General features: G+C 44.8%; 1 protein-coding gene and 1 long non-coding RNA gene across 4 annotated transcripts in view; one reads left to right on the forward strand and one right to left on the reverse strand.

Annotated features, from left to right (window-relative positions):
- Positions 1–1,140: 1,140 nt before the first annotated feature.
- Positions 1,141–25,657, reverse strand: part of STARD13 (StAR related lipid transfer domain containing 13) — a 185,077-nt gene continuing 160,560 nt past the window's right edge. For 2 of the 3 annotated variants that reach the window (XM_003980318.5, XM_045051825.1), the window contains exons 6-14: positions 25,382–25,552; positions 24,094–24,310; positions 16,298–16,496; positions 11,115–11,325; positions 10,174–10,288; positions 9,129–9,350; positions 7,922–8,139; positions 4,279–4,455; positions 1,141–3,559 (exon numbers count right to left, since the gene is read on the reverse strand). In XM_003980318.5, coding sequence (XP_003980367.2) covers positions 3,442–3,559; positions 4,279–4,455; positions 7,922–8,139; positions 9,129–9,350; positions 10,174–10,288; positions 11,115–11,325; positions 16,298–16,496; positions 24,094–24,310; positions 25,382–25,552 — 1,648 coding nt within the window. In that variant the 3' untranslated portion in view covers positions 1,141–3,441. The remainder of the gene's footprint in view (positions 3,560–4,278; positions 4,456–7,921; positions 8,140–9,128; positions 9,351–10,173; positions 10,289–11,114; positions 11,326–16,297; positions 16,497–24,093; positions 24,311–25,381; positions 25,553–25,657) is intronic. The other variant, XM_003980317.5, reaches the window with a different exon arrangement.
- Positions 11,325–19,515, forward strand: LOC123383743. The gene is made up of 2 exons (XR_006593888.1): positions 11,325–11,480; positions 18,282–19,515. It is a non-coding gene; the product is annotated as an uncharacterized LOC123383743 (long non-coding RNA).

Here is a 25,657-nt window from a genome sequence, read left to right on the forward strand (position 1 = left end):
GAGACATCTGGGTGGCCTGTTGGGTGGGGTTGCTAGAATGGAAGTAAACACTCTCCAGAGGATGTAGTCGGCCGGGGGCGAAGGCATGTGCAACTTCGCATGCTGTCCGTTGTTCAAACTTGCTGGCTTTGCAGTGTTACAGAGCTGTGACTGCAAGTGTTTATTTCCTAACTCCTTGTTCGGTCAGCACACGCTGATTTTGCTTTTGTGTCAGCATGTGCCACTGCCCTTAGCTGGGGTCTATTTCATCCCTGTACATCACCTTCCTGAGAAGAAGACATACAACCGGTTTTTGTGCGGCCAAATATCGAGAGCCAGCAGAGCAACGTCATCCTTGAGAATTTCAAGACGTATGCTTGCCATCAGGTTTGAATTCATATGGTCTGGGGGCTCAGGATGTTTGTAGCCGGTGGCCGCCAGAATGACCACCGTGTTCTCTTCTTTCCCATAGGGGGCAAGTGAAATTCCTCCTTCGGCTAGGACAGGAAACCTTTCACGAAAGGGGGGAAGGCATGAGAGGGACGAGCAGAGGGCAGGGTCTGGATAATTTTTATGCGGGCATATGTTCTCTTGGGCTGCTGAGCCTTTTGCAGCCTGTAGCCGAGACTACCAGGGAGCTTCTGCTTAATGAGGAGCTACTTTAGTTATCTGTTAGAAGTAAAGCAGAGAACAAATAGAGTGAAGGCCAGAGGCTCGGGGTCAGACGTGGCTACTCTTCGTGGCCCAGTGGTGCAGCCAGAAGTCCCTTCATCATATCTCAATTTCTCGTCTACCCTGTGAAAATGAAATGTAGCTGTAGTTTCCAGAATCTTCAATAAAAATACCGTAGACGTGTTTTTAGAACTTCCAGACTTCATAACAATGAAACATAAAAAAAATAAGCCCTTCCCATCACCTTAATGCCTTAGACGCAAATTAAGGCGCCCAGACTGTTTGTGTTTGTTGGTAACAACATCCTTGTATTTGGGAGACGTACTGAAGACAGGTTTTCCACTTACAGGATGAAGCATGAAAATCAACATATATTTTTATAGAAAATAGGAAATATTTAATGTATATAAATTTATTTGCCTTGGCAATTATTTACAATTGATGATTGATACCAACAATTGAGGTAAAAATATACATGAGGTATAAATATAATATTTAAATGCAATATCATATTTTATTTCCATTGGCAAGATAACAATGAATAAAATACTGTGGTATTTGACAAAGAAGCTCGATGCATCTTTTCCCTCATTTTTCCTGTTTTATTTTTTTAGACGCACTAGGTTATGCAGCAGTGACGTGATTAGTACGCGCGCAAAAATGGGAAAGTCAGGTAATTTAAAGAGAAGGGGGGTCATGAATACAACCGTATTGGTTTTAGTACCCTCTTGCTTCCCAGAGTGTGGTCTTTGGGCCAGCAGCATAGGTATCCCGAGACTTGTTTGAAATGTAGAATCTTACTCCAGACTGCCTGAATTAGAGTCTGCAGTTGATCAAGATCTCCGGGTGATTCGTGTTCACGCTAAACTTGGTGATACAGTACGATTCATCCGTGTGTGTCTAGCGTATTTTCCAAACCCCTAGGATTCCATCTCTGGACCAGTGTTAAACTAGATTAAACTTCATTAATCTTGTCTATGCATATTAAGGTAATCCAACATATATGGTTGAATTTAAGATGCATGGCAGAAATGAATTTGTTTTCCTCACAGAGCATTGCCCAACTTGAAAATTATGGGTTTGCTGGCCACTTCTTTGTAGGCAAGGAAATGAAAAATTCCCAGGTCATAATTCAAATAGTATGATTTTCCTTGCACCACAGAGAACTCATATATAATATTTTTATTTCTCTCAATAAAAGAATTGCACATTGCTGATAGGAAAAACATTACATAATAACATAAATGCATAACAATACAAAAGAACGGGAAAACACTCATTTAAGGGTTTTTTTTCCTCCCATACCAGTTGCTAAGTTATGATGCCAATCTTCATGGATTACCAAAGAAAATCTCTTCCTGAAGCCAAGCATAATAACTTATCTTTCTCTCTACCATTGTCGAATTACAATTAACAAAAAAACTCCACAACTTAAATCCATTAGCAATGGGTTAAGGAGAGTCAATCTGCTTAGCCTATACAATAATAAATAAGTTTGGGTCAAACGTGTAGGTAGCTTGACTGGCTAATGAAGAAATATGAAATTAAGAAACCTGTTTATATTTTCTAAGAGTTCTATTTTCGCAGAGTACAGTTTTGGTCTTATCGTTAGTTTAAAACCCTGTCTTTTAAATTGCAAAAGTTTAACGAATTATATCTTAAGAACATCCTCCATGCAAAATAAGAATTCCCTGAAGCTGTAACGGGCCAGGACTCTCAACTGACCATCGCCTCCCCCGTCTGGTGTCCAGAGTTAAATTCAGTGCAATGTATCGGTAAGAAAATGCCGATTAACTGTGACCAAAAAGGCCACTGGTCATACAGAATGACATTTAGGAACATGATAAAATGTATCTATGAAAACTCGATAAAACACAGAGGCTCCCTTGGGCTTTGACTATGCAAAGGCTATTATATTTGGCTCTAACCAGCAGGGCAATGAAGTTCTTGCAGTCACTTGCCCTGACTCCAGTGGCCCGTGGGCATCTGACATTTCACCAAACTGCATCCGGCTGGGTCCACTGGCCACTGGCAACCTAGCCTTATACTTGGTCATGACTTCTACTCCACTTCTGTGCTTTTAAGAGGAGTAAGTATTCTTTTCCCAGCATTCTCCAGCACTCCAAGCTCAGTTTTTGAAGGACGCAAGCAAACTGACAACACATAACAACTCTCAATGTTGTTTTCCTTTGGTTAGCTAATCTTTGGTTAGACATCGGGGCCGACCGACAGACTACACATTTTCATACCTGGGTGTTAGCAGCAGGACAGTGGGGGGCTGGGCCCAGAGCAACTCGGAAAGAACCACGTGAGTGAGGAAGGGACTCACTGAGTCAGATGCATTGCTTTTCAAAAGACGCAATTATATATAAAATTGATACTGTGCATATATACAGTGAAGATAGAGATATACACACATATGTACATATGCTATACATACATTTATTTACAGGTAAGAGTATGCTTCTTAGAAGCCTTTAAATAGCAAATTAGGCAATGCACAAGAAATAATCCATTTAATTTTAAGTAACATAGATAAATGTTCCGATTTTTAAAAATATTATATTAGTAGGGATGTAGCCGTCTCCAGGAAGGCTAGGAAAGTTCTCAGCAATTCTTGCCTCTTCAACATTCCGACTTCTCAGTGTTTCCATTTTGAAGCACTAACCACGTCTCTCTCTCTCTCTCTCTCTCTCTCTCTCTCTCTCTCGCTTTCTCACGAGCAGCCTCTCCCACAAGTGTTTCCGTTCACTTCCTCTTCCCTGAGTTTGATGTCGCACTGGGGAAAACTCAGATTTTAGTTTCTGGACCCTCAGCAATGAGGGGCTGAAAAGAGTTTCTAATCCTGGCAACTTCTGCTGCACACAGATGTCCAAAGCCTTTACTGTACCACTCTGGGGAGTGACCTCTGTGGGGACAAAAATGAGAAAGGAAGTGGGAAAATCTTTTTCCAAACCTCAGCACTTTATCACGGCAGACCGGGCTGTGCTGTGGCCCGCACCTCGGGGCGCATGCCTACAACTCGGGGCTGACGCCTCGAGGGTCTGAGAACCTCCCTCTGTCATCAGGTGCCTGGAAAATGCCTTTTTGGCCAAGTATTCAGTCTGTCTCTTCAGGGCTCACTGGGTGCTTCGCAGCAATACCATGTCCCCAGAGAAGATTCAGACTGAATTCTGGAATTCACTGAGAACACTCAGTGTCCCCGGACCCAGACCAAGAACCTGTTCGGCATCGTGACTGCCTTGACGGGGTCGGAAGTAAGTTCGTTTCTTCTCAACGCAGGGCAACAGGAGGGGGCGGCAAGAGGAGAGCAGGCGCGACAGAAACACACGAGAAGGGGACTCGCGATCGCTGTGCTGCCACCAGGCGTGTGTTCGCCCTGCCTGAGAAGCACACAGGGTGGGAACGGCACTGAATGTAAAGAAAAGCAAAGGGCTGCAGGAGAATGTCAGAAGCTTGGGAAGGAGGGGGAAAAGGAAAACAGAGAGGGGGAGCGATCACCTACGAAAGCACGCGAACGGCCGTGAAAACACCAAGTAGGGTGAAACGGGGGATCAGGACGACGAACGGCGCCCTGGCGACTCTGGCCCTTGAGTGAGCCTGGCGTCCCCGGGAGGGCACACTTACTTCAGGTCTATCCTGCAGATGTGGGTCAGTCTCGATTTGCCGGAGCCACAAGGTTCTATCAAGTACTGAGAATCCATCACCACGGCCCGCACGCCGCCCATGAGCTGGGCTTCCTCGTGCTCCACAGAGAGGGACACCAGGGTACACGTTCCTTTGGGCAGGTCCGTCTTCCAGGTCCTGTGGCAGAGCACCCAGCACCGCAGGATTAGGGCCGAGAGAGAAAGAAACACGTGGGCGCGGCACTGAGGTTCGCGCCTCTGTTTTCCCGCTCAAATCCCAATCCTGGTTACTTCAACGGATGGTTTCCAGAAGGGTGTGTAAAATCTTTACAGTACAGTTCAAAGCAAGGGTCTCAGCCCTCTGACCCAGAGGCCAGAAATGGTTTTGCAGCTTTCCTTTTATTTTTATTTTACTTTATTGATTAAAAAAATTATTTAAACCTTTTGTTTTAATGTCTGTTTACTTATTTGAAGAGACAGAGATACAGAGAGCAAGCAGGGGCAGGGCAGAGAGAGAAGAAGACAGAGAATCCCGAGCAGGCTCCGTGCTGTCAGCACAGAGCCCGACACAGGGCTCAAACCCATGAACTGTGAGATCATGACCTGAGCTGAAATCAAGGGTCGGATGCTCACGTGACTGAGCCACCCAGGAGCCCCAGTCTTGCAGCTTTCCAGTCTGCCTCTGGAACCCCAAATCAAGGCTGTAGAGGTTCCTGGCCATTATTGAACGGTTGGTCTTACGGTTTTAGAATTAGGACTTGCCCATTCAATTCATTCAATAAACATCTCCTGGACACGTGAGAAGCCACTAAGAACACAAAGATACACAGCCAAGGAGGAGAAACAGACATACAGAGCGACGTCTAAAACACCAAAGTGAGTGCAGTGATGAGGCTATGCACGGAGTGATCTGCAATCACGTGGAAAGGAAGGTAGGGCTGACAGGGGAAGGCTTTCCGGAAGTGATGCTCAACTCAGTCTTACAGGAAAAATGAGCTGGTGTGCTTGGCCTGAAGCAAATTAGACACATGTGGACTGCTAATTCTTTCCAAATACCTGAGTGGCTCCTAAGCAGAACAAGAAAAAAACACAGTCGATTTGACTCCAGCAGGCAGAGATGCGACGGGGTGTGTCAGCTCAGTATAGAGAAGACCTGTCTCACAAAGTACACTCTCCAAAAATGAAACAGGCTGTCTGAGGAGTAGGAAGTTCCCTGTTATGGGAGCCATTCACACAGAGAGGAGGCTACCACTTGGAAAAATGTTGCAGACGGAAATCAGGAACTGTGAGAGAATCTGTGTAACCATCATTTCTACCGTAAGATACAGGTTTCATTATCATAATCTCAGTTATTTACATCACCAATCCCCTCCCTTGCTTGGCCATATCTTCTATAACTTTGTCAGCCGTGTCCTACTATACCAGGAAGAGAAACTACTCTGGGTGCCCAGCAAGACCTTGGGAAGAACAAAGCCCTATAGAAATGCCTAGCAACTTCTCCACGGGTGGGACCCTTCCCTTCACGTGAGATGAAGTGATCAGCAATAAAAACTGGAAGTTGTACAGATTTGTGGGGATAAAATGGAAGAATCCTCAGTAGCTACCACTGGAAGCTCCCGAGGATGTAGGGAAGGAGACAAAGAAGTAAATGTGGTGGTCCTGAATGGAGACCAGCTACGTACAAGCTGGTCTAGAGAGGGAGACACTCTGAACAGGAAGCATCTCAGCCTTGTGACCTCCTCACCATATTTGTCACCTTCTACCTTCTTGTGTCAGAACCACCTTCTACCTTCTTGCGTGGTTAGTTTTGTCGAGCGTCGAGTTCTTCCTGCTCAGAGCCTCATGATGCAACCACTTTCTCTTTCAAGTTGTGGATTAACTATCGGTGCTGTGAGACTCTGCCCTAACCACTGTGTTTAAAATTCAACCCCTTACTATCCTCCTATCTTCCTTATCGCCCCCACCCCAAGATAAGGAACCTGATCCCCTTACTCATTATTTATTGATCCTCCCTCCCGGATAAAATGCCAACCCCAAGAGAGCAGGACTGCAGTCTCTTGTATTCACGGCATTATCCCCACAGACTCCCCACGGTGCTGGAATGATGTCCTGTACTGAGAAATAGGCTGGTGGGACTGCGGGATGGATAGAAGGACGAGGCTCCATGCGTGGACTCTGGCCCTCAACCTCCTCCAAAGGGAGGGAAGAGGCACGCCATGGCACGGTTCCATCCCAGAAGAACTGGCTGCCATCCCAGAAGAACTATTTGCAAGAGTGAAGATGTGAACTTTAACTTCCACGAGATGACTAATGTCCCAACAACTGTGGGACTAAGCCACCCTTAAAACTGCCCACGTTCTCCACCGGGATCCCAAGGTTGCTAAGATAAACACATATATTTTGGCAAAAATGACCCTTAGAATTCAAGGTCCCAAGGACCAACTCCAAAGGCATAAATAGCCTGTGTGAAAAGTAACCTGTGGTTTGCCATCAAAACTAGTTTCATAAAGTATTTGAAACAGACGTCGGGGAATTTCACTAGTGATTCCTTTTGCACTGCTAATCTATGGGAAGAGACACTGTCTGCCATCAGTTATCAATAAAAAAAAGCAGATATTGGTTTAATTACATTTTATTTGCTTTCTTGGTATCCTCAGTCCCTGTCCTTTCTGATTCGATGCTGACTCCCCAGCCCATGTGCACAGCTATACTCTGCACGCCTCCTACTGCTGGCTGAGCACCCCTTCCAAACCCAGAGGGCAAGGGGCCAGAACTCAAGCCAGAAAGCTATCAGAAGCAACATCTGAACAGAAGACACAAGGCTTTACAGGCCTTTCAGGCCCTGAAATCCTCCTGGATACCCAGCTGTCTGTGCATAGTTGGGCCTAAGGCACAGTTGGGCCTCGGGGTTGTGCCAAGGTTTCCATGCACGACAATGAGTTATGAATCTCTGAGGTTGCACTGATGGATTTTGAGGTTGCACATACTTCTGTCTTAAGAGGTACCCACACCAAAGACTTGCTTTCCCAAGGGAGAAAAGGCAAAATCAGGAGAAAAGTCAGAGTCAATCTGCATAACATGGCAGCAAGTCCCACTGGACCAACAGCAGCTTATTCTCGGGACTCTGTTCTGAGGAAATGAGCAGTATTTATGGCCTAATAAACCGTCTGCTCCGTAATGAAAGGGGCCAGAGGAGAGCCCAGCACAGCTGTAAACTGGGTGAAGGAAGCAGGAAGTCGGGCATAAATACAACAAAGTCAGGTGTCGCTGAGGGCAGCGAGCACCGGCTCAGAGTTCCCAGCAGAGGCTGAACTCAGGTGATAGAACTGTGCGAAATGTTTAAATATGCAGCTCTTTTTTTTAAAGTTTATTTTTTTAATGTTTATTTATTTTTGAGACAGAGAGAGACAGAGCATGAACAGGGAGGGGCAGAGAGAGAGGGAGACACAGAATCTGAAACAGGCTCCAGGCTCTGAGCTGTCAGCCCAGAGCCCGACGCGGGGCTCGAACTCACGGACCGCGAGATCGTGACCTGAGCCGAAGTCGGACGCTTAACCGACTGAGCCACCCAGGCGCCCCGAAATATGCAGCTCTTAATCTGCTTCTGGAAACAAAAACATCTTAAACCCTAGAGTCAGGCTTACCTGAGAACCACGAAGTCCCTGGAAGGATGGGGGGCCATGCTGTTCAGCACGTACTGATAGATTTCTGTTTGCTTGTCCAGAGTTTCCACAACCTTCCACTGCACAAAATCCTCATCCCACAGGTGACGCTCTCTCAGCACACGATTCAGAACCACCGAGGGGGGCGCTTCAACCTCCACAGAGGCCTTCCATAGCTTCAGCGGATGCCCGTCCCCCACCTTGGGAAAGACACCATCGAAGGCTGAAGGGGCCAACTAGTTCCAACGAAAACCTACCATACTTCACTGGGCGCCCAAAAAACATCACTGGTTATGTCACTGGGAAGTGATTCTGCATATCTCAGGTTTAAGACGTTAAGATGTTAATCTTTAAGCTTAGAAGAAAAATAACAGTGATCGTACAAATAATCTCCATCAACACACGCGGTATTTACTGTGTGCCAGGAAAGATTCTAACCCATTTGATTTTTAAATAGCCCTCCTCCAACAGTGGTAGGATTATGTCCATTATGCAAATGAAAAACCAGGCACAGAGAGGCATGTGACTTGCCCAATGTCACACAGCTAAAGGACAAGGATAAGATTGGTACTCTGTAATCTGATTACATGCACCAGGGACTGCTTGGTCTCTAGAGTGGATCTTTGACCTGTTTGTGTGTGTGCCAAGCCCCATGGACAGAGTGGCCTTTTTTTTTTTTTTTTTTAATTTAAGAGTGAGAGAGAGAATGCTAATAGGGGAAAGGGGCAGGGGGAGAGAAAGAGAGAGAATTTTAAACAGGCTCCACACTCAGTGTCTGCCTAACATGGGGCTTTATCCTAAGACTCTGCGTTCATGACCTGAGCAGAAACCAAGAATTGGACACTCAGAGCCCCTAGGTGCCCCAGAGAGTGGCCATTTTTATTTATTTATTTTTTTAATTTTTTTTTTAACGTTTATTGATTTTTGAGACAGAGAGAGACAGAGCATGAATGGGGGAGGGTCAGAGACAGAGGGAGACACAGAATCTGAAACAGGTTCCAGGCTCTGAGCCGTCAGCACAGAGCCCGACGCGGGGCTTGAACTCACGGACCATGAGATCACGACCTGAGCCGAAGTCAGACGCTTAACTGACTGAACCACCTAGGCGCCTGAGAGTGGCCATTTTTAAAGCAAAACAAATCCCTGCTTGTTAGACATGGGGGTAATTTTGTTACAACCCTGAGATTACCTTTTTGAAAGCAAGATCTGTATTGTCTGTGCTGGAGCACGTGACCCAGCCTTTGAACTTCTCCTTGGCTTCTTTCTGGAGCCCCTGGACGAGATGTTCCAGGTACATATGGAAAGTTGCTCCGCTCTCCTCCAGCTGGGACCCCAGGTCTTCTAGAGTCGGAGCGTGGATCTCAGCCTCCACGTATGAGTTATGGGACTGGGCTACCAACTCATGTGGGACCTGAATCAACGGATGCACACAAGAGCAACATACTGAGCTAAAGAAATGCTGAAACTAATAGTTAGAGAAAGCAAAGTAATTTTGTCAAAACCCACAGTGTGGGCAACGGGCCTAGCGCCATGGGGATAGTTTCCCAAGATCAGTGGCAAGGCTGGGGTGGGGGAGTTTCCTAAAGTCAGGAAAAGCAAATATGTTTCTGAGACTACAGTTATTATCCAAAACATTGCAATGACTTCCCATTCATTCTTTCCGTTTTCCTTTTAACGTATTTTTCTTCGGTTTGGCAAAATGTGGGCTCAGGAAACTTAAAGCACATAGACTTAAGAGAAACATCAAATATGAGTCAGAAATAGCTTTACCTTTTTAGCACACTTTTCCCATTTACAGATGCCAATTCCACCACAAAAAGTATGCCAGCAGTCTACTTCAATAACTTCTTAAACACATCTGTGGCTACACTCAGAGCCTGTCATTGATTCTTGGTTCACAGAAACAAGAGGGTTACGCAGATGTTGAACCTAATCAGGTCCAAGTTAACACATCCAACATAATTGGCTGGCTGGCCTTGAAGCTGGCACTGGAGGGCAATGGAAGCGTTTTCTTGAAAACCATCATCACGGTAGCCCCAGGTGTCTAACTGTCAGGGCCTCAGTGATACAGAGCTCCTCACGCTTCTTGGGGGCAACGACCAGAGCCACGTCATGTACTATTGTCATTATAAAATCAGGAACAAACACATATAAGCCGCAAATGCAGCAACGGTTCCAAGCATCTTCTCTGGCTCCAAGAGCTATGACGAAGGCTGTTGGAAGCGGTTACTCACCTCGAACAGTCTGTCGCATTCTGTGATCATGTGGGCAAGCCCCTGAGCCGCGGCCAGGTTCTCACTGAGGTCCTTTTGATCTGGCTTCCCGGTGGCATATTTCTTCTGTATGACTCTATAATTGAAGGACAGAGTTGTAAGCGGATCCCAAACCCAAGAGCTTTTCGCAATTCAGAGCTTGTCCCTTTTGTTTTCGGTTCCTGTCCAAGATGCTAATCCAGATCCCAGACTTTCTCATTTCCAAATAAAAACAATGACCACACAGATATTCTGAGTCAGGGGAAGAGTCTGACAGCTCATAATGAAAAACCTTGGAAAAATACAAGGGCAGGAGTAACTGCTGGGGGAGAAATTTATCTATTTTTTCCCAAATTTGAAACCATGTCTTTATAGGCTGCTGTTCTCAGGTCTTAAGTCCTGCTTTTTTCATAGAAGATTGTAAATATGACTTCTTTCCCACCCACACACTACAAACACACCAGAACACAATGCCTCAGGCTTTCTGGATGGCAATGGCCATCCTTCAGTACTACTTGGTTTTATATCTGAGCACATGAATTAGCTCACCTTGAAACATTTTCTTTCTTTTTTTTAAAGTTTATTTATTCAGAGAAAGAGAGTGAGAGAACGAGCAGGGGAGGGGAAGAGAGAGAGAGGGAGAGAGAGAATCCCAAGCAGGCTCCATGCTGTGAGCGTAGAGCCCCATGCAGGGCTTGAACTCACAAACTGTGAGGTTGTGACCTGAGCCGAAACCAAGAGTTGGATGTTTAACTGACTCAGCCACCCAGGGGCCCCTTGAAACATTTTCTGATTATAATAAACTAAATGCTGACAAATCCCCAAACTGAAGTACAATACTAGAAGTGTTTTTTGTTTGTTTGTTCGTTTAATGAACTATGGGGAGCATCTAAGGATTATGGCTGTTGATGAGAAAAACCCACCTGGGGGAGCTTTCTTTCTTCAGTAAATTAAGATGAAAGAGGGAGGGGGCCAGACACACAGCCAGGTTCATGGGTGTCATCTGATTCTCTTCCACCGAGTTGACCACGTCACTCAGGAAGCACAGCAGCGTCTGCAGGACCTCCCTGCTTTCATCGGCCAGCAACAGGACGGCCGCCTGCACTGCTTGCAGCCGCTGCTCCTTGGGGACATCTGCAGAAAGGCGGGTGCCGGGTCATTAGAGGAACAGCCACAGGAGGAGCCAGCTGGGGGCCCGTGAGGAAGCTCCACCTTCCCGGTGTGCAGACCCCCTCAGAGATATGACCATCACCGACTACCATGGCGACAGCCACTAACGGCACAAAGAAGTAAGTCACCACTTAGGCCTCACAGCTGCTGAGAGGCAAAGCTGGGACTGGAACCCAAGTAGTCCAGCTCCGGACCCGCTGCCTTAACAAGAAACGCTGTTTGGCAAGCAACGGCCCCGTCCTGGCCTTTCACGGTCTCTGAGCTAGCCACCTGCTCAGCCGTTTGCAAACTGTTTTTCTGCTCTGACTGCAGCTGGCGGCTGGCCAGGGCATGGTCAGCCTGGCCTCCCTCATGTCCACCCTCCCACCAGACAGCTTGGGAAGCACCTCTCAGGAGGCCCAGGGCTCCGGGGCACGTGTTTGGACACCACTGTGTTAGGGGACGGCGGCCTCGCCTTCCCCCACCTCTAGCAGAGGAGCCGGGCCTCGATGCCAGCTTGGCGCTATTAACCACGAGTGGTGGAATGGAGCTGGCTGGCCCTCTCGAATGACTCCTAGAGGCTCGGCTCCTTGAGGGTCAGCCGGACACATCTTCCTTTCTCCTACAAGTCCCCCAGGGCTTGGTGCAGAGGGAGTGTGCTGTTGCTTCATGCGGTGACCTAGTGTCACGCATTTCATAGTTTTGGGGAGTATGGAAGTTGAGGTTGTACTTGGGGAAGAGGATCCAGGTTCACTAGGGTGATGGGGAGGGTCTGGCCATGTCGGGCCACTCTCCTTCGGGGTGGTCCGTGTGGGGTGGTGGTGGTGGGTGCTGGCCATGCAGGTTCAGAAGGGTGCGGGCCCCAAATAGGTGATGTGAACCGAAAGGGAAAATCCCAGCAAATGGGTGCTAGGCACTACATTATGCTGCCCCCTGGCTGTGTTCATTACTGATCTTTTAGGTCTGACTCAATGCCCTTATACCTCTGACTCTGAAAGACCCGGTCAGGAATTCACTCCGGTTACATGGTCTTTCTTAAAATACCATGTTCTAGAACAGGTGTCTGCAGTGGGGTGTCTGTCCTCTGAAGGGGTGGAGGAAATGCGCTTGTGATAATCCCTGATGTGAGAGAAGAAGATATCAGGATTTTCAATGGTGTTTATGTTTTCTCTCATGCTTTAAAAATACTGACTGGGTACGTTTTACAATGTTTGTCATAGTATATCACAGTATATTTCTATTATGAAAAATAAGTATACATGCTCAGATATTTACTAGTGGTAGGGGTACAGGATAAAAAACATTGGAACCTGCTGCTTCAGAGGGCCTGTGGTGTGACCTTCATCCCGGGTCTGGATCCTCTCCATCACTGTACATCCCAGGGCTGGGTACCCTCTGGACCCCAGTCACGCAGCAAACCCACATTTCTGGAAAAGCCTGATGTACAGTCAATGTTTTAGAAACCATCTCTATCCCTGCTACGTCCACTGTGTAGTGGCACAAGACAGCCCGGGGTTTAGTAGAAAAGAGCCATTTTGTTCAAATTATAGCAGAACCTTTTTCTTTTTTCTTGCTTGTGCTGAAACAGAAGCAGATGCTTCAGGCTTGTCACTGAAGTGTTATAAATTCAGCTGAGCCATTGAACTGCTTTTAAATATGCTGCTTTGGCTAAGATGTCTAGTGTGTACATTGTTTAACTTCAGATCGCCAATATTTCGCAACAAAATTTGTAAGAGTCATCTGTCATGGCTACATGTTGTCTCAACTTTCTCTCTAGTCACTTTTCCCTTTATCTGTCAGAAAGGATCTTCTATTATTTTCTATAAAAATTGTTGTGAAGGTCAACTATTAATCCCTAAATTCAGCATTCATTTTGAATCCTATCCTCTTTGACCGTTCTGTTACATTCGGCACTTGTGTGGCTCCTGCCTCTTTCTCAGCTCTCGGGAGACTACTCTAGATCTGCATATCTAAATGTTGATAATGGCAACGATGTGGATGGCTATCGGCGTCTCAAATTCAATGTCCAGTTGATTCTGAACACCTCTCCTCTCCCTGCTCTCAAACCAGCTCTCCTTCCCCTCTTCTTTTCCATATTCTCCCAGTCATCAAATGTTAGGACTACAGAGTAGTCTCTGATCCCTCCATCTTTCTCCCTCCTGTAGACCAGTGGGTTTCAAATATTTTCATTATCCATCCAAACTCCAATTAATCATTTAATGAAAGTCCAAGAAGTAACATAGCTAAAATTAAAACCGCCCTGGAAAAGGGGAGGAAGAACGGTCCCTCTCTTTGACTCTAGAGTCTATCCACGGAACACTGAATTTCCAGTCTCACTGCTGGAAGTCACGGCAGGTAACCCAGTGCTTCACTTACTGTGTTAGCTCACTCACTAACCCCCGGTTCCTGGACGGTCCAATATCTCTTGTTCACCACTTCCACATTCATGGGTCACAAGAGCAGTTCTGATGGATATTTACCCTTGTGGCAGACACAAACATGGATGCCTATTCAACATCTACTCCCTCTTTCTTCCTCTACGAGAAAACACACTTTCTGTTCAGGTGCGGGCTGCAATATGCTCAGGGAAGGTGGGTCCTTCCTGCAGACCAGGGAATAACCATGCTGGCCTAACTCCCAAATGGTAATCCTTCTCTTTCCGGTGACTGATTGAAGGGAGAAGGTATAAATAATTTCTGGCCTATGGGACCAAGATAAATGCTAGGAACTTTTGTAAATGTATCTCCCTGATAAAAAGAGACATTTGCCCAAGGAGAAGCCCTTCTGCTCTCTTCTTGACTTTGAATGTGATTTGGGGAAGACATGATAATTATAAGTTGTGGTAATCATAATTCTAAGTTGTGACCTTCAGGGGATAACCAAGAGAGGCTGACTTCAAGCCTGGCATCACTGAGCTGTGAAATTAACCGACTCTGGAATTACATAATTCCAGATTTCTTGTCATGTGCGATTGTATGATTTTTTTTTTTTTATTGTTTAAGCTATTTGTTGGATTTCTGGTTCTGTCTTTATAGCCGAGAGCATTCTAACTGGTAACTCCCTCAACAACACCCAAGGGTTGGTTCCTCAATGCTTAACGAATCAAGTATGAACTCTTTGCCCTGATATTCAATGCCCTTTCTTGGTATGCACCCAGTCTAATTTTTCAGTGTCAGTGGTCCTACATCGTACAGTTACCACTCATGCCAGCCAGATGAATACCTTGTAATTCCCTGACACATGCTCATGCTATTTGTATAACTCAACAAGTGTTTCTTCCATAGCCCAACCTTCCGTTGTGGAACCAAGTTCGATTCCTCATCTCAACCTCCTTGGGTTTTCTTTGTAAGCTTACTGTGGAATTTCTCCAATCTTGCTGCACGGCAGTTATTTATATGTCTCGTGTCCCTCAGTTGTAAGATCCTTAAGAGCAGAGAGTAGGTCTTACCCATCCATATCATCTGTAGCACTCAGCACAGTGTCCTGTGCATAAGAGGAACTTGGCAAATGTTTGCTCAGCTAAAATAAACCCTGCTTTGATCCAGTTTCTTGCTGGTGAGTCTCAGAAGGGGCCAAAGGGATTTATCTCTTGGAAATCATCTGGCTTTAACCTTGGACTAGTGTCAACCCTAACCTGAGAACTGATTAAATGTAAAGAATCATATATGATAGTTCCAAACCATGAGGGAGGCTTCATGGCAGCTCAATCTCTTATGGCAACAAAATCATAAACTCTCTGTGTTTGGGCTCACACAACATGTACCATTAATTTAACTTAACTTATTCACTTTGACAAAATAATATTTATTTAGTGGGTCATCACTTTATCCTGTTTTTACAAGTGGTATTTATTATAATCCCTTTTGGATTTGCACTATCGTAGGCTCCTGAAACACATTTAGCTCAGAATTCTCTATAGCAGGGATCTTCTTCAAATTGGATTAATTCCATGTTGAGGCCCAGTTCAGGTATATTTTGCTGAACACTCAAAGTCCACAGCCAAATATTTTTTTTCCTAAAGTATTGGGACTTGGACCACTAAAATAACTTATAATCATAATATTATTGCATCTAGAAAAGAGTCATGTGTTCATTTCTAATATCCCCCTTTGCTGCTACCTTCAGAAGGATATGCTACCTTCAGAAGAATAAAAAATTTTTTATTCAATGGTTATTTTAATTATTGGGGCTTTGCTGAGAACTGTCAATTTAGCATCACTTAAAAAATTGCAAGTGAAAACATTACTTACTTGAATTAGGCCTAAGCTTCATTTGGTTTGTTTACTTTTCACCAATTAAAATACATTGTATTAAGATACATTTGCTTCTTATTTCTGGTCATTTGGCTTTGAATTTCATATATCGCAAGGAAATGTTTATTTTAAAAAGATAAAATATATTTTTTAATGCTATTCATTTATTTTGAGAGAGAAAGCATGAGCGGGGAAGGGCAGAGAGGGAGGGAGAGAGAATCCCAAGCAGACTCTATGCTGTCAGGGCAGAGTCTGATGCGGAGCCCAAACTCATGAACGGTGAGTTCATGACCTGATTCGAAATCAAGGGTCGGATGATTAGCCCGACTGAGCCACCCAGGCACCTCCAAAATTAAGTAAGTTTATAAAAACATTTATATACCAAATAAATTCCATTGTGTCCCCTTTGCATTTTAAAGTTATTAAAAGTACATTGAAAGTTAGTTTTAGATCTTATGCAAAACCCTACTGAGAAGGAAAACTTTGATGTCAAAAAGGTATTTTCAGACCCATAAAATATGGCCTGGAGATTTCCATATCAAACTGTGAACAAAGTTTACTTTTGGAAAGAAGTGTAGAATGATAACTTTCATATGTTTCTTTATGGATTTATGTATTACTTGTACAACAAACACTCAGTCTGCAGAATGTTTTTACGTGGATGCGTGCGCATGAGAACAGTGGTCTGCATGGCTTCCACTTACACTGATAGATGTGGAGGAAGGTCTCGCTGAGCTTGTTGGTGAAAAGAGGCTCCGGGAGGTCCCGGAAGAACTGTTTTACCATATCCGCCACATCATAAGCAGATTGGTCCTCATAGCTGACATTCTCAGGGAAGCTCTCGTTCATCTGACGTAATGCATGGATTCGAGATTTCACGCCCGATTTTCGAAAAAGACCCACCTGAAACAAGTCACAGGGACGTGTTAGCGAGGCGGCCCTGGCCCCAGTCATTCTCTTCCTAAAGCAAGCAATCTGGGAGTGATGAGAGAGCATGGAACCAGGACCAGAATGAGCAGCAATTGCTTCCGAACTGGTAAAACCGTGAATGACGAGTTTAGTTACTTTGGGCAGTAGTTGAACGCTGACTTCCTCTCCCATAAAATAAAGATAAGAATAATACTCTACCCCGCAGGGCGTTCGTGGAGACTAAATGACAAAATGTGCATGACAGTGTTTTGTAACCTGTAGCCTTCTAACACACTAGATGCTATCATGGCATTCACTTACCCAACAAGCAATGATTAAATACCACCATATCGCAGGCATATTTACAGTTGCTAGGAGCCATTAGTGAGCAGAGCAGACCAGACAAAATTCCCTGCCGTCTGGGGTTGACACTTCAGTGGGGGGTTTTGAAAAAGTTTGGTCAATGGAAGGTTTGGTGGGTCCCAGATAAGCAAGCAGTGCACCTTTGGGGGAGAAGTCCATCGGGAATATGCTCATGAAACAAAATAATACCATAAACATGTATTTTGATTTAAGGGTCTTATTTCTTGTTCTCCTTTGGAACCCCTGTAATCCTCCCTATGTAGGTTTCTCATATGATGCTTGGCACCCATTATTCTACCTGGTTAGTTATTATGTGCATAAACTGTGGCTCTAGTGAGGATCCCTGGGTGGCATTTTTTTCACTTTAAGGCATTGTCTTATGTAGGGCTTAGATTCCTCTTCTCTTTGACATGTAAATGGAGAAATCGAGCAGTAAGGAACCAAGGAGATAATGCTTCTAGTAGGAATGAGTTGAGGTGGAGCAGAGCCCCAGGAGAATGGAGATTCCTGCCAGGGTCGGCAGGTTACACTCTTGGCCCCTCAAGAGGCTCTGCACTCTGGACTTGCCTCTACCCAAGAAATGACTGAATTTCTCTGGGACCCCTGGTTTACAGTGAATTTGCATGTCTGCTATTTTTTTTTTAGTGTTCATTTATTTATTTTGAGAGAGAGAGAAAGAGAGTGTGTGCTTGTGTGCACGTGAGCAGGGGAGGGGCAGAGAGACAAGGAGAGAGATGATCCCAAGGAGGCTCTGTGCTGTCAGCACAAAGTCCAAAGGGGGACTGGATGCCACAAACCATGAGATCACGACCGGAGCCGAAATCAAGACGCTTAACCGACTGAGCCCCCCAGGTGCCCCAGCATGTCAGCTATGTTTAAGTGCCTGTAGGGCCCGGAGTTGCTCAAACTCGGTCGTTCATTCAACCCTCAATCTCTACTCTTCTCACTCCTGAAGGGCTCACAGGTTGGCTCACTTCCAAAAAGGTGGGGAGATTTTGAGCGGTCAGACAGGTAAGCAGCCGCACACCGGTCAGCCATGGCTCCTCCTCCCTGAGCCTGGGGAAACTTTCAGGCCATGTCAGCGGCTGCTCCGTGGGCCAGGCCAGGCTTGACCCAAGTTCAGGCGTCTGAGGAAAGCTCTCCTGGTTATTGCTCTAAATGGAGAGCCGTCCTAATTCCTTTAAAGTACAGTGACAGCAAGGGGAGAAGTCTGAGCGATGAGAGAATGCTCAGGTTTTGTACACGTCAGCGGAATGGATCGCAGAGGACGCTGCTACGTTTTGAGGCAATAAGAACCGAATCCTTAGTAACACTTTTTTTGCATTCCCAGGCTTAGCACCCTAATTCCACAGATCAGGAATATTCAGGCATATTGTCACTGAAAACATTAATTGCTTTCTTTTTTATTTCTTAAAGTTTGGAGTGTCTAGAAAATGCAAAACTTCGCCGCACTTAGAAGACTGCTTCAAGAATGCAAAGGACATTTATCATCCTCTGACAACTGCTCCAAACTTCATCAAAGCGCATGAGAAGAAAGCACGTACTGTCGAAAGAAAAAATCAAGGTGTCAGATGAACGATTACTAAAGTGAGGTTCATCCTCAGCCTGGTTACATTCTCAACTTCTCTAGTTCTGGAAGGAGGCCCAGGACGGTGCCACGGGGCTGTGCTCCACGGGAGTTCTCAGAATCGAAGTGCCTGGAGGGTGAATTGTGAAGTATGACTCACAAACATTTATCCTCCTGTGAGTTGGTATTATTCCGCCTGAGAATTCCTGTTATTTTCTTAGCAGCAGAGGACTATTGATTGGAATCTATCAAGAATAGAGCAGATAGGTGTTTGTGGGGAAATTACGAGCATCCCGAGTCTTGCTGGCTTCATCTCTGGGTGAGGACCGACGTGCATGTACAAACACATCCCAGCAATGTTTTCCTCGTATTGTTCCGTTTCCAAGTTTCTTTCTAGTTTCAGCAAATATTGTTATTTTAATTATTTTAGACATGTCTGGAGCTCTCCAGCTGCGGGCTCTCAGCTGCTTGTTCTGACTTAGATCTCACAGGATGTCCAGAGGGCAGTCAGGTATTTATTTGTTCTGCCTCAAATTCTGACAATAACCTTCCCGTCCCACCCTTATCTTCCAGGGATGTGGGAAATATCTGTGGGATCTGTGGATTTTTGTTGGAAGCACAGAAGGAAATTTCTTTCCTAAACTTAATAAGGAAAAGGTGGTCTGAACTCAGACCAGATTCCAGATGTAGTAGCTCAGGATGGCAGAAGGGAAAGGCAGGAAGAAACCCCTGTCTTCAAGCTTAGCCCTACGCTGATGAAAAAACTAACCTTGGAGCCACCCTACTTCCTGACTTCTTGTTACAGGAGCTCCTGAATTTCCTATTGGGTGCGCCATTTTGGGACTGTCTTCTTCTGTTCCTTGCAGTGGAAAATTCTCAGGACACAGTGACTAGAAGATTCTTCTGATGGTGTAGAGACCCTGAGAATAAGGAGAAGTCCACCTACCTTCATTAAGCAACCATGGCGGCTGGTGTGAGTGACTGGCAATAATCATTCTTTGAAAAGTTTTCAAAGGAGTGATGAAATTTGCACTTCTGGTGAAAAAAGAAAAAATTTTTTTTTTTCCGAGTGAAAACAGAGAACCGAAGAAACCATGTTAAAGCTGTCGCTTCTAAGGGCAGCCTTGTCATCACTGTGGATGGGAGGCTGCCCCAGATCCCTCAGCTTCATTATGAGGAAGACCCAAAGAGTGTGAAATGTCTTTCATTCGCCTCTGCGCCTGTCACTGCTGGTAGTCACACAGGGCCCCATGCTTGGTTTCATTCTCTGCTTTCACCGTCTTGAAATTCTTAATAAGTTATGAACAAAGAAGCTCAAGTTTTCATTTCGCACGAGGCCTTGCAGGCTCCACAGCAGGTCCCGTTCTCGTGTGCCGCTAAAGCACGGCTCCAACACCCTCTCCAAGACGGGAAGACTAGTGGTCAGCAATGCAGAGTTCATTTCACAAGCATCTTGCATGTGATCTCTCCTTTCACAAGTAAAAGGGTGAGTGGCGAGCGTTCCCTTGGTCCAGTTTTACTTTCCTCTCTTTTGTCTTCCACCTAAAATCCCAGCTGTGGAAAAGCAGACTCCAAGTATAACCTAGAGAGGCCCCAGAGCATCATTTATGTCATCTGAGGTAGACAGCAGGACCATGATGAACAGGCAGCGCATACAGGGCACCTGCACTGAGTAGGAAGTGTCTTCCCAGAATAATTGGGCTTCTAAAACCTACTGTTCCATTAGAATGAGAGGTCGGGCATGAGTGCTGCATTAGAATTCAAATTTCATCTAAATAACATTAAATCTCCTACTTGGCATCCTTTTTATGCTAATCCATTCAATACTTAATGATGTTTATCAGGACTTCCATTTCCTCTTCTTCAGAAATGTGCTCAGCTAATGAAGAAAGGTTGGTTTTATGCAGAAAGAGAAAGGTTCCTAAGTACAGGGTGTGGGGGGGGGGGGGGGGAAGGGAGGAGGGGCGGGTTCTGATTCTGAGCACTGCAGGCTTTGCCTCTCCTCTCCCTGCGGTGGCTTCACATTCATCAGGATGGGCATAACCTGTGCTTCTGTGCGCCACTGATTTAGGGCAGAAATAAAAGCTCAGCCAACAAAGCAAGGCTCCTCTCACACACTGCTATGTCTGAATACAAATGGTTCATAATTGAAGGCTGAACTTCCTTATTTCATCTACGGCCAGCTGCAAGGGTGAAAATGGATACACTGTGTTTCATCATCTATAAACTGTTCTGCACTTGGGAGTGTAGGAGGGGAAATGTTGGCAATGTTTCAGGGCCCCGGGGGGCTGCGCTCAACCGTTGGTGATGAATGCTTATGTTTGAGGTGAATGCTTAGCATGAGGAAAAGGGGTCTAGCTCATGGTAGGAAGCCTCCTTCCCCGGGGTCCAGGGCAAAGCCTTGGGAGAGTCTTGGATGGTGGTTCAAGGGAACCATGTGAAGGGAGGCAGCACGGAAGCCAGAAAGGATGAGAAGAGAAAGGATGTTCTGGATGCTCTGGTTTCCTATGACTCAGGGGCTGAGATCTCAAGATCCTGTGCAGACCTAAAACTTTTCGGTTCTAAGGAGGTGCTACTGGTGAAGAAGGAACAGTCTAGAGTGATGCATGTTCCTTCCCTCTCACTCTTGTCCCCTCTTTCTTTACTGATTCATTCACTTTTATGTGCTTTTGTTTGTTCTTAGAGTCTCTAGAATAGTCTTCCTTTTAAGCCTGGTTTTAATTTTCCATGTGTTTGTCTGGGTTTCCCTTGTGCCCTTGTTATTGCCACCTTCCTTCTTCACCGGGACCAGAGTGGGGGGGGGTCTCTGTGTGCTTTCCACACTCTGTGATGGTGAAGGGGAGGGACTTACAAGGTGGGGAGCCCTGCAGGTGTGGAGGGCTTCATGAAGTCCTAACTGGCTCTGGGGAAAGTCCCGTTGACATCTTATGGATTCTTACTTTTGACTGATACAAGAGAGGGTTGCCTCATTCATTTTGGTTACATTTATAATCGGTATCTATGTCCTCGAAATCAGTCTTTTGCCCACAATGGTTTGCCAGCACACTGTTTTCTCAGTAAGGCATTCTTCCAGATTTCAAACACAGTTAGAGGCTTGATATGGAGACCGGGAATAAGCCAGTGAGCCAGGATTGAGGAGATTTTGGTGCCCACCATCCTCCTCTCGATTTGTATGACTTTTCCTTCAGATAGGAGACTAGACCAAGTAACAGTGGTCTTACTGATGCCATCCATGATTCAGAATCTACAGGGGTCCTGAGTGGTTTCCAGTCTACACTAAAGGAGTGAGTAGAACAGTGGTAGTGTAATTCATTTACTCCCATCCAACTTTGTTCAAGAAAGAATTCAAGGTGACCTATAATGATCTCTAAAATGTATAAGATACAATTAAATTAAAGATAAAAGATAAGAAAAATTTGAGCAAAAGGAAAATAAAGATGAAAAGGGCAGCCAGAAATGAGGTGGATGTACAAAATTCATGCCAAATATTTACATATATTTACTACAGGCAGAATATACATTTGGCTCCGATCATTCTAGCAGCTAATATAGAGAGGAAAAAATACCCAGTTGTTTTTAATATTAAAAAAGCTAAACAAACAGACTCATCATCCAAAAGAAACACAATGCTTTCAGGTGTTGGGGCCAGAAAAAGATTCTTCCATTATCACAGAAAGGCTATCACCTCATGTAATAACCAACATCATCAACAAACAAAGGGTATGATGCACAAAGGGTACGATGCATTCATCAATGAGTTGTTTAGGGCTATTTCTCAAAGTGTCCCTTGATGCTGGAGATGGCATCACCCTAGATCCACTGGGACAAGCAATTCTAACAGGTGACAGCAGAGTGGAGTTTTTTAAAAACCTGGACTCTGGAGTTGGCTTTTCAAGCGAGTGTTGGCTCCACCATTGCCACCTGGGGGACAACCCCACCCAGGGTGGATATGGCATTAAATGAGGCAGTGAATGTAAAACACTCAGTATGATGCCGAGAACATGCTGGGCATCAAGAAATGTTACTAGTATTAAGCCAATTGCATAGATGGATTGCATTTGCTTTAGGTATTCCTGAACAAACACTGTTTTCCCTTGATAGAGCTTTTGCTGAGAAGCATTCACTGGCCATGCATTAGAATGTCTAGAACAAAATATTTTTTGTTCTTGGGAATAGCCAGAGCCAAAAACTCTAAGGAAATTAGCCAAGAGGAGGGACGCGTCTCGTAAACCCTTAGGAAAACTGAGAAGCTTGGAAAAACAGGTGTCTGAAAAAAAGGTTACCCTCCACAAAACACAATCTTGGGTTTTGTGATATTCATAGATGATCCACCTTTGATTGGTGTGCAGTTTTGGTAAAAGCTCTAAAATTAAAAATAATAATAATAATAATGCTTAAGTAACTTGATTCATTGGTTTGCTCTATTCAGATGTTATTCACAAATCAGTTAAATGCTGGGGTATCTGCTGAGCACCACAGTTATAGAAAAGTGGTCTGTTCCCTTCTTTCTGAGAAATAACAGGGAAGCTACTAAAGCCATTTCTCAAAACACAATAGTCCTCACCATGACAGTAACAGCAGCCACTCCTGCCCTCCACTATGCCATCGAAATAAATGGAAGAAATGTGTACTTGTATATTCTCTAAATTAGGAGTGGGGAGGCAAAAAGGGGATCATGCATCATATGAAGAGGTTACTCCTATTCTATTAGCTCCATTGAAAAGTGGTATCTGATTCATCAAGAGACCATCCTGATTCTGACTGTGATCTCAGTTTTGGGGTAGATACAAGCATAAGTAGCCAGGATCTGTGAGTTCATGTAGCTCAGCTCATTCCTATTCACTGAGGCCGAGGTCAAGGGTAAATCATTAAAAGGTGCAAATAATCTTAGGTGGGCATGGATTATTCACATGGTATTAAAGGGTATGATGCACAAAAGCCACTGTAGAAGACTTACCTGAAAATACCCCCACTACTCCAGGGTGTAATTTATCAAGTTGGAATATGGCTCTTTTGGGGGGCAGGATATTTAAGAAACTAATGGGTATTAGTTTGGAGGAGCAATGGGTTGGCCTAGTAAATTACAGACTGGAATGCACTCTGGGTCCAATCATAGGCCACCATTATGGTGGTTCCCAAACAGTCCTGGAGACAGAAATCGATCTCTGAATATTTTATTTAGCGTTTTAATCAACTCTACAGGATGAGGGGATATTTGACTTAGCTGACATCATTTTCAACATTTACTTGCACATTTAAAAAGATATAAATTAATTCATCTTTGGTTTAAGTTTTCCTGGTCATGGTGCTGAAAGAATGATGAAAAGGGATGAAACCATGCTGTGAAAACAGTGGCGGCAGTGGGCCAATAATGAAAAGGAAACGCAGTGTAAAGCATAACTCCCAGTTTCTGGGGAATGTAAATTTGCCAGCACAGGTAGAAGCTACTAACATGAATTTTCACTCATTCAAGTTGCCAGTGAGGAAATACCTTCAAATAGCTTGATAAGGATGCAACCTGGTCAAATTCAATGCTGACATATAAAGATCACAGTGACATATAAAGATCGGATAAAGGCACGTCTTATCCGATACTGGAGGGATCGGACTTGGTCTGGCATTCCATAAATGCACGCCTGTGTTTGGGATGTCCAACCATACCTGATCGAGGCAGTTGCTACGCAGGTATCTGAGTGCTTGCTGAATACTCTGAGGCAGGGGCTGTCCCGTTCTCTGCACGTGAACTATGAGGGGAACACCAAAGACAGTCTTGTCTTTGTAATCAGGAACTTTCATCCTCTTCATGAACTTTGGAACTGACCTAGAATTCACAGAAACCAGGTCACGCGAGCCTCTTGGGGCAGCCTGTGGGGAGAGGCTGTGAAAGCAAGCAAGAGGGAAGCCAAGCTTTTGTTGGAACAACCAACAGACACAGGGGGAATTCAACATCTCTCCCTTAATGAATCACATTACATGGAAATACTGTGTGTGCCCCTTGCCTATGTTAGATGTCTAACTATTAAACAGCATGATTCATGTTAGCGGGATGGATTTATGGCTCTAGTTTTCAAGTCAAGTGGACAACCTTCCAGTTTAATTGTGAATGACATTTACTGTCCCCAGTAAGACAGAAGAAATTTAAAAACTACGAGAAGAAGAAATTTAGTTGGGTTTGGAGGAGAAAGGAGGGGAGAGATGATGAAGCACTTCTTGGCTACGTTCTTACTTTTCCAGAACCGGTCGAACTTTTTAAAGGAAATTTTAATACAAGCATATATTGATTTGACTCTGCAATTTATAACTTCCTAAAATATTTTTATAAAGGCACTTTCGATTCTTCTCTATACATAATATATAACATAAGACGATTAATGACATATTTTATATTTTTTCAAATCCATCAACTCATCTAAAATAGGGACTTACTTAAGGTTTCAACACACACTTTTGTCAATTCCTTACTATAAAGGTTTACTGCATATTCTTGTTCTTATTTGCCAGTGTGGTAAATGCAGAAACGTAGTTGAAGAATCAAATGCTCTTTGAATGAATCAACGCTCTAAGTGTTGAGCTCTGCCCTGCTCCAGAAGGTACGAGTGACAGCTGTTTCTTTGCAAGCTGCCAGAATTATTTTATGGCCAGTTTATTTTTAATTCCTCTGTTCACTATTAATTACCCTTTGCTGGTCTTTGTTTCCTTCTTGGAGCCTGACTGCTTTCCCTGGAAACTAACAAGAGAGCTACAGATAAAGCAATGCTTCCTGCAGGCGACATCACGTCCCCGCTGCGGCAGCACAGAAGGCAGACAGTAAGGCAGAGCTCCGGCATGATTTCCAGGAGATCGGAACGAATGGCTTCTTCAGAAATCAGAACTTAAATACTGAAGCTTTGGCAACTGTGTACTTAGCTCTCGAACAAACGATCCCCTCCTAAGTGACCACACTACGCACCACGTCCAGCCGTGTTTATTGGACAGGGAGTACTTCTCCATGATGGCCGTGAGGCGAAGCAGTGAGAAACGCTGGAGCAGGTTCAGCTGGCCGGCTGTCTGGTTGCTGATGTGGGGTGCCGTGGACGGCTGAGGCTGGTGCGAGAGCTGGAAACTATTCCATCGGAGTCGCCTTTACCGGAAAGACCGTCAGAGAAGCCAGTCACAAAGTGGATATGTCATTGGAAAACACAGGATGTTACTAACTTTTAAGTAGCTAATCAAAATAGTTTTCGAG

This window comes from Felis catus, chromosome A1 (assembly GCF_018350175.1).
Source record: "Felis catus isolate Fca126 chromosome A1, F.catus_Fca126_mat1.0, whole genome shotgun sequence".
NCBI lineage: Eukaryota > Metazoa > Chordata > Mammalia > Carnivora > Felidae > Felis > Felis catus.